The 8,011-nt window shown below is 35.9% G+C and overlaps 2 protein-coding genes across 2 annotated transcripts; one reads left to right on the top strand and one right to left on the bottom strand.

The window, feature by feature from the left end:
• The first annotated feature begins 1,415 nt into the window (after positions 1-1,415).
• Positions 1,416-3,822, top strand: LOC107460330 (mitochondrial outer membrane import complex protein METAXIN). Its single transcript, XM_016078691.3, has 5 exons — positions 1,416-1,671; positions 1,798-2,236; positions 2,367-2,427; positions 2,750-2,912; positions 3,434-3,822. Exons 1-5 carry the CDS (start codon positions 1,521-1,523, stop codon positions 3,619-3,621), a joined length of 1,002 nt encoding a protein of 333 aa, XP_015934177.1. The 5' UTR covers positions 1,416-1,520; the 3' UTR covers positions 3,622-3,822.
• A 236-nt stretch (positions 3,823-4,058) lies between these two features.
• LOC107460340 (protein ALTERED PHOSPHATE STARVATION RESPONSE 1-like) lies at positions 4,059-7,669 on the bottom strand. The gene is made up of 4 exons (XM_016078701.3): positions 6,178-7,669; positions 5,631-5,830; positions 5,163-5,386; positions 4,059-4,960 (listed from the first exon to the last, which is right to left on the bottom strand). Exons 1-4 carry the CDS (start codon positions 7,277-7,279, stop codon positions 4,261-4,263), a joined length of 2,226 nt encoding a protein of 741 aa, XP_015934187.1. The 5' UTR covers positions 7,280-7,669; the 3' UTR covers positions 4,059-4,260.
• Positions 7,670-8,011: the final 342 nt, after the last annotated feature.

The raw sequence follows: 8,011 nt of genomic DNA, 5'->3' as shown, positions 1-8,011 counted from the left end.
TCCTCTAATCATGCTGAAATACTGGCGATTCATGAAGCTAGTCGCGAGTGTTTTTGGCTGAGGAGCCTAATTCAATGTATTCTATTATCATGTGGACTGATTGATCATAAGATAGCTCCAACTGTCCTGTTTGAAGATAATACAGCATGCATTGCTCAACTTAAGGGTGGATACATCAAAGGTGATAGAACAAAGCATATTTCTCCCAAATTCTTCTTCACTCATGACCTTCAAAATCAAGGGACAATTGATGTCCAACAGATCCGTTCAAGTGACAATCTGGCAGATTTATTTACAAAGTCACTCCCAAAATCCTCCTTTGAAAGATTGGTACATGAGATTGGGATGCGCCGATTTCGAGACGTTAAATGATGTCGGCAAGAGGGGGAGACTGTACTCTTTTTTCCTTGGTCAGGTTTTTTTTCCCATTGGGTTTTTCTTGACAAGGTTTTTAATGAGGCAGTCCCCATCACAAAGGATATTGTACTCTTTTCCCTTCACTAAGGTTTTTCCCACAGGGTTTTCCTTTGGTAAGGTTTTAATGAGGCAATAATCCTAAATGGACATCCAAGGGGAGTGTTGTGATAAGAATGAGCAACGTGGATGCCCATTCCCATGCAAGACTCATATTTTCAAAGAAAGAATGAATATTAAATATGTGTTGAAAATAAAGACCCCATGCATGTATAAATAGGGAGTGTGGTACGAGGCTTTAGACACAACAATAATATAAAAATACTTTCTCTTTCTTTCTTACACAGAAGCAAGTAATAAGAAATCTATTTCCTCTTTATGCTACAATCAAATACTATTCTCCTTATATTTCTACTACAATTCTTCCTCTTATTTTATTTTATAAGCATTTTAAATTCTATTTTCTATTACTCTTTACATATAATATTAATAGCAATGTTAATCATCTTTATTATATTGAGATAGTAACGATAAATAAATGCAATTCTCTCTCTTTATTTTTAATACTTTTTCTTATCTTTGTATATATATACACTATACAACATATAATATTATTATATATATATAATAATTATTGAGCTAATTATATTAATAATAGAGTCTTCTATTTATACATCTTTATTTTATATATCTTTTATTCTACAACAACTTGTAGAATTAACTCTTATAATATATTAATGCTTTTTTTTTTGGGTGACTATAATATATTAATGCTTTAATCAGTAATCAACATATTCACTATTTAAATTACAACATTTTAAGGTAGAATATAATTTCACCTAAATAGTAAATATCGTTGTTATTATATTTTCCAATAAAATTTATTTCTATTCAGTATAATTTTTTTTTATGTCAAGTCATACACAAAAACTTGTATTATAACCTTTTAACAAAATGACTTCTCTTTTTATGAACTTATTTTTAAATACCTTCCATGAATATTAATCTATAAACCCTAAGGCCTAAACCTCTGCAAGAGGCAAGAGTACGGAAGAAGGAGCAAGCTGAAACCTTTGCATCGTTCTCTTCATTCATGCGATCCTGCAATGGCTGAAAACGAAATCAACACTCTTGTGGTGAGGAAACCCTGCTTTGGCCTCCCAACCGGTTGCACTCAGTGCCTCTCCGCTTATCTCTATCTCAAGTTCGCTCAATTTTCCTTCCAATTGGACTTCCACCTCAACTACCCTGATTCAGGTTCATTTTCGCACTTCGATTTCTCATAATTCTGGCTTTCCAACTGTTTTTCCCTGTGCGTTTTCGTTAAAGTTTCACTTTTTATCTTTTTTAAGCTCATGGGTATGTAAATTTGCGTTTGTTTAGATCAAATTCCTTATTTTGAGCTTGGTGATTATGTGGCGTATAACAATGAGAAAGGAGGGTTGATTGAGTGTTTGAAGAGAGATGTTGGGGGGGTTGATTTGGACAGTGGGATCTCCTCACTTCCTGATTGGATTCAAACTAAAGCAATGCTCACAACTTGGCTTGCTGATGCACTTGACTATGAACTTTGGGTGGGATCTGAAGGTTATTCCTCCTCTCCTGCTTATACCATCTATTATTCTGATCTTCCATGGCCCTTAGGAAAGGTCCTCTTTTGGAGGAAAGCTTGTTGGATTAAGCAGAAACATGGGATAACTAATGAGAATGCTGAGTTAAAGAAAGAAGAGGTCTTAGTGATACAGATTTATAGGAGAGCAAACTCTGCATACGGTGCTCTGTCAACTTGGTTAGGTGAACAAAGCTACTTATTTGAGAATAGGTGACTTCTCTGTCTGTGCATTTCATCTGAAACATAAAAGCAATGCTGGACTTCTTTTTTCTCTTTTAGTGAAAGTGGTAACTTTATCGACGTGGTGCTTCTCTATTCATATGCTTTTCTCTGTTTGCAGACCATCAAGCTTAGATGCTATTTTTCTTGCGCATGGATTAGTTACTCTTCAAGCTTTGCCTGTAAGTTGCACTATCAGTTAATTGTGGTACTTTTGTGGTAGTAAGGCGTATTGTATTGGTCGATTGGTTTACAGTCAATTAAAAAGTTGGATTTTGGATAGCTCTTGTTACATTTGGCACCATGGGTGTGTGATATATCATGAACCTAGTCAGATTCACAAATTAAGGAATCAATGTTGTTTTTTACTTTAGTTAAGTGACAAAAAAGATACATACGGAAAAAGGATTATGTTAAGGAATCCATTTAGAGCATATCCGTATATTAAGTGCGCTGAAGGAAAATTGTAACTCTGCTTCTTGCGTAACTCTTTTGTGCCATCAGGAATCGTCAGTGCTGCGATCGAAGCTCTTAGAACATGCCAACTTAGTTAGATTTGTGCAACAGTGTAAGACAGAACTTATTGATGCTAGTCCAACTCCTACCTATGTCCGGCAATTTCATACAGCTGGATCTTCATCAACTTCAAGAAGTCGTTCAACCTCAAGTAAGATATTCTTATTATTTTCTATATGCACTCTTTTCTTGTGGTTTGTTTGATGGGATTACCTTAAAAAGGTGAGATAATCATTCCTAGGATTTTTTCACAAAATTTCTAAATGGACCATAGTTTTCTTAGATTTAAAGGTGTTTGGTGACTGAGTGCTAGGAATAATTAACCAATAAATTGGCGTGTATTTTTTATTAATGATTTTGGTGCCTAGATTTGTGATTTCTCCATCATATTCTTTGCTTCATGTTAATAGAAATGAGTTGCTGGTAGTCATATTGCACCCTGAGCATGAAATGTCTGAAAAACTTAATCCTCTAAATTACAGGACAACATAATCTTACGAGCATATAGAAATTTAACTATTGGAAAATTATGCAAGTTTTTAGGTAGAATACTACAAAAATTGTGATCTGATCTCCATTTGTACCCACTCATATTTGTTGTACCATTAGTGCCTGATAACTATGTGAAGAAGCATTGATTTGCTAACTCGTGCTGTGTCGTTTAACTTGTAGGTTCAAAGACCAAGAGCAAACCCAAGAGGGAGAAAACAGAGGAGGAGAAAACCTTTAAAAGGAGGTCCAAATATTTTGTGGCAGCACAGCTGGTTGCTGTTGTTGTTTTCCTCACTATTATGACTTCATTTGATGATGCTGCAGTGGACTTGGATGATGCTGATGGAAGTTATGGTTATGATGAATAGAAAACAAAAAAAATCATCCACGTATTTATTTCATCGGCTCTCTGTTTGATAATGCAAATTAAGAATTTTGGTACTCATGCCAAATTAGTATAACAAGGATCCATTTTTGTATACAGGTGTTGATTTTCAACAGATTGTCAATTGTAATTTTTATTTAATTTGTATCAGAATAGTACTACTAATAATCCACATACCATTTCATTGGGTTTGAGAATTTTTATTATCTGGTGCACAATGTTATATAGAAATGCAAAACTGATTTTTCAGAAGATGTTTAATGGACAGAAATCTTGATGGCTGCCAACTCAAAAAGATGGCAAAACAATTTTATGTATCAGCATATATACTTGTATCAAATCAATAAATGTAAAAGTAAAACAGAGCGAGCGGAAAAGAAGTAAACTGGAGGGGGAGGAGCTTTAAAGTCAATAAAAGAATGGTAAATAAAATTATTTATCATTTTCCTACCCTGAGGCCTTAGTATCAAAAAACTCTCAAACATAGGTGAGAGACTTTACATAAAACTTTTTTCCCTCCCCTTCCTATTCCACCACTCTCCATCAAAATCTACCCTTAAGTAAATTACATTCACTGGCACTAGCTAATTAAATAAATAAATAAGCCACAAAATGCAAGAGATCACGTTCCAGTCACACAAGTTTGTTGCTGCTGCAACTTCTCATTCTCCCATTGCTTAACAAGTTCATTGTATCCCTCAGCAGAATCAACAGCAAACTCTGCCATTGAACTCATAGCAGCTGACATTCCAGCACAAAGTACCCTAATAGCGATTTCAGCCAATTGCTCAGTACTCATTGCCTCTTTTACCGGTCCAGCTTCCACCATTTCCATGCTCTCATTGGTTTCCGTTGATCTACCAACATTTTGTCGAGAATCTTCTTTTAGCTGTTGTGCATAGAAGGACCCTATACCAGCTGCAAAGAAGTCTATGCCGTCCAGCACCACTGATTCTTGTATGGCGTCCAGTCGCCTTGACCACTGAACACACAGTCCAAACAATGGGTGAGTGCTACTTGACCTGCGAGGAGAACATAGTAACTTTGATGCATCAGGCTCACATCTCATACACCGAAGCAGCCAGCCGGCCAGTGCACGAATGTAGGATCTTTGAGAAGTGATCCATGACTCGAAGGTGCTTCGCCAATTCCTCAACTCGGTTTCAAGAATTGAGGCAGAACAAGCAAGCCTATGTGGATCAGTTATTGACATGCCAGACTGTTTTCTGACATCAGTGCCAGTTAGAAGAATCTTAGCTTCATCCAAGGTTATCTTCTGCATCTGATGACATTCTGCCATCACATTCCACATCTTTGCCAGCCTGCATTTATATGGTTTAAGAATCAGCAATATGCATGATTATATGCTATGAATAGTGTGATATATCTGTTGCATTTGATATGGTGATCATAGTCTATTATATTTAAGAACAAATAGCATGTTGCTCATGATGAAATCAGGAAAGTATTGAAGATGTCACACACACAACTTTTGTATTGGAGATAATGATTTTTTATACATACCCTTGTAGCAATTCAAGAAGTTGGGGATGCAACTCTTCATCCCTTAGAGTTTCAATTCTCTTGGAGATTGCTTCAATTGAGTGAATTGAAATTGTTATCTGGGTATGTAGATCTCTAATGGCTGCTCTAGTTTTATCTACATAAGAGGGGTCCTCTCCTTTCACATCATGGTTCTTGAGTTGCAGACATTTCTTCTCATACGCAATTCGAACACGTTCTCCAGACTGTTGCAGAAGAAAACAGGTATAGCAATAAGTTTGCCATTATCAAAATGTATGCAAGCATAAGCATGATGACCTGTAACAATAATAATCTAATAAAATTCAAAGAAATGAGATGCTAAAAGGAAAATTACTGGATATTATGTAAAAGGTTAAGAGTGTTATTTGTTCAAATTTCCATTCATCTAATATAAATGTTTCATGTAGCTATCATCTTTATAGTTCATAGGTATATTCAGTAGTATACCCTAACTTCCTCGTACAGCTTCTTCTCCCAAGCATATAACCTGTCCAATGTTGATTGATGACTACCAGAAAACATACATTGTTCCTCTACGGGATCACTAGGGCCCTTGCAGCCATCATCCCCAGTGCTTGAAGAATTATTCTTTAAAAATCTTGATGATGAAGACCGGAACAGAGATACAGGATTCAACAATTTTGATGCTACAAAAGAAATATAATTTTAGTTTAAATTCCTGAAAATGTACGAATAGGTATGAGTAAAAAAGAAAACATAGAGTACTTAGTTCAAGATTATATGTATTCAGTATAAACACGTGAAGATTAACAAATTTCCACAAGAAGAAGTTAGCTCAGATTGCATCATGAAATCCAATATAAGATTCCATCAACCCATTAAACATTCATATCTCCTCCAAAAATAAGAATTTTTAGAATGGATATTCAAGAAACCTTGAGGCTTAACTCACATTTTTGAGGACTATGAAATGCAGGACTATGCAAGAACAATTTCATCAAATTAAAATTATGTATTATAAACTGCACCAAACCTGACAGCTCATTAGACATCCATGAATTTTGAGCTTTATTGACCTCTAACAACGCTGAAAATTCATTGGCTGCATTACAAACTTTTGTGAATTGAACATCAAGATCCCTGATTACTTCTGCCATGCTTGTCGGCCTTCGGTTTACATAAACTGTAAAACCAGGTGTTTCTACCTTAGCTTCTTGATTACCAACTGCCACTTCCTGATGGCTTGTAGATTCAACTTGACCTGCAGTTTGAACTTTTGATACTTGAAATCTTTCACTGCCACTGCCTTTTGATTCTTTGACTTCATGTGCAATTTCAGTTTTTGTTCTGTCCTCTTCCTCCTCGTCTTCAACCGTGACCTCTTCCTTGGTGGAGTTTATATCAGTTCTGATTCTTTCTTCTACAACATTTCTCTTTCCAACAAAATCTTCTTTTTCAGTTTCAACCTCTTCAAGGTCTGGAATTCCTTCTGCTTCTCGAACCTGCCTCAATCCTCTGTCCTCATCATCTGCAATAGTCTCTTCAAGGCTACTTCTGGTGGGGTATCCGTAATAGTCTAACGAAGTAAAAGGGTTCCAAAAGGAATCCCATTGAGATGTTTGAGGAGAAGGGGGAGGGATACTAGGCCTATTATTGGGAGAATAAGCAAAAGCTGAGGAGTTCATAGGTGAGGATTGCATGGCAAAGAAACCATCATCCATGGCATATTGCTCCATTGGAGAATATGTTTCAACTCGAACCATTTCGGGGGATTGAGGCCTTTCCTCAACCAAAATTGGCGGGTTGCCACTGGGCCTTAGATAATTGACCTTCAAAGTTGAATTGGATGAGAACTCAATTGTTGTTGGAGTGAAGGACTTGGATGATATGGAAATGAAGGCTGGACTAGTCTTCTTCACAGGTGTTATGAATGAATCCAATGAGAACTGGTGCGGCTCGTCTCCTTGAATGTAATTTCGCATCGCAGCCGAGACTCTTTTCAAGGATTGGATGTATGCTATGTGGCCAGAAGCAAATTGTGCTCTTTGCTCAACAGCTTGTTTGATGAGTCTCTTTCTATCTTTGCAAATCTGAACTGATTCTTGATCATCCAACCTTGATTGAGAACATCCCATCTCTTATTCTAGCTTCTTTTTTTGTTTCCCTTTTAGTCCTATGAATGAATGAATATTTCTCAGGCTTGCATTGAAATGGAAATCAAAGAAGAATCTGTCTGCAGAAAATGAATGAATGAACACAAAAAGAGAAATGAATACAGTAATTCGGATGCTTTTCTTTATAGTGAAGTCAGAAAAGGAGAATGAAAGTTTGAAACTTGGTGAAGAGAAACAAGTAATTGAGATTCCTCAAGCATTCCAATTCCCTGTGTCCCCCAAAAAAAAACCCTAGCTATACTCTATCAGTAAATTAATTAAGAAAGAAGCATCTAAAATGTGCAACACATGAGCAATTGAAAGTGAAAATGCAGACATTGAAAGAGATGATAATAATAAATTAAGAGTGAAAATAAGAGAGCGAGTGATCATAAATAAATAAAATAAATTTGAGTTAGGGTGAAGAACTGGAGATAATAAAAGGAACAACAAACATAAATCTTATCTAAGCAACTTAAGTTAGTACTTAGTAGTTAGTACTCTCAATTGTGTTCAGGTTTGAAATATTTTTTTTTTTCCAATTTGAATTGGGAAAAAAAAATTTTGTTTAGTGGAGATTAAAGTGAAAGGGGAACCATGTACCTTCGAAGGAGCCAAGGTAACGGCCCCATTGATTATGATTATGTGTGAATGAGATTCAAAATTGCCATTAAAGTTTGAACATCAACGTAACAATCATTTCACATAAAGTAC

The sequence above is a fragment of the Arachis duranensis genome, chromosome 1, assembly GCF_000817695.3.
Source record: "Arachis duranensis cultivar V14167 chromosome 1, aradu.V14167.gnm2.J7QH, whole genome shotgun sequence".
NCBI classification, from domain to species: Eukaryota; Viridiplantae; Streptophyta; class Magnoliopsida; order Fabales; family Fabaceae; genus Arachis; species Arachis duranensis.
The sequence above is the reverse complement of the archived record's forward strand: the minus strand, read 5'-3'. Positions and strand labels throughout refer to the sequence as shown.

Coding starts and splice junctions, on each gene's coding strand:
- LOC107460330 (XM_016078691.3), top strand. CDS start 1,521: ATGGCTGAAAACGAAATCAACACTCTTGTGGTGAGGAAACCCTGCTTT. Junction 2,237..2,366: donor AGCTACTTATTTGAGAATAG/GTGACTTCTCTG, acceptor CTCTGTTTGCAG/ACCATCAAGCTTAGATGCTA. Junction 2,913..3,433: donor AAGAAGTCGTTCAACCTCAA/GTAAGATATTCT, acceptor TTTAACTTGTAG/GTTCAAAGACCAAGAGCAAA.
- LOC107460340 (XM_016078701.3), bottom strand. CDS start 7,279: ATGGGATGTTCTCAATCAAGGTTGGATGATCAAGAATCAGTTCAGATT. Junction 5,831..6,177: donor GATGTCTAATGAGCTGTCAG/GTTTGGTGCAGT, acceptor TTTCTTTTGTAG/CATCAAAATTGTTGAATCCT. Junction 5,387..5,630: donor AGCTGTACGAGGAAGTTAGG/GTATACTACTGA, acceptor CTTCTGCAACAG/TCTGGAGAACGTGTTCGAAT.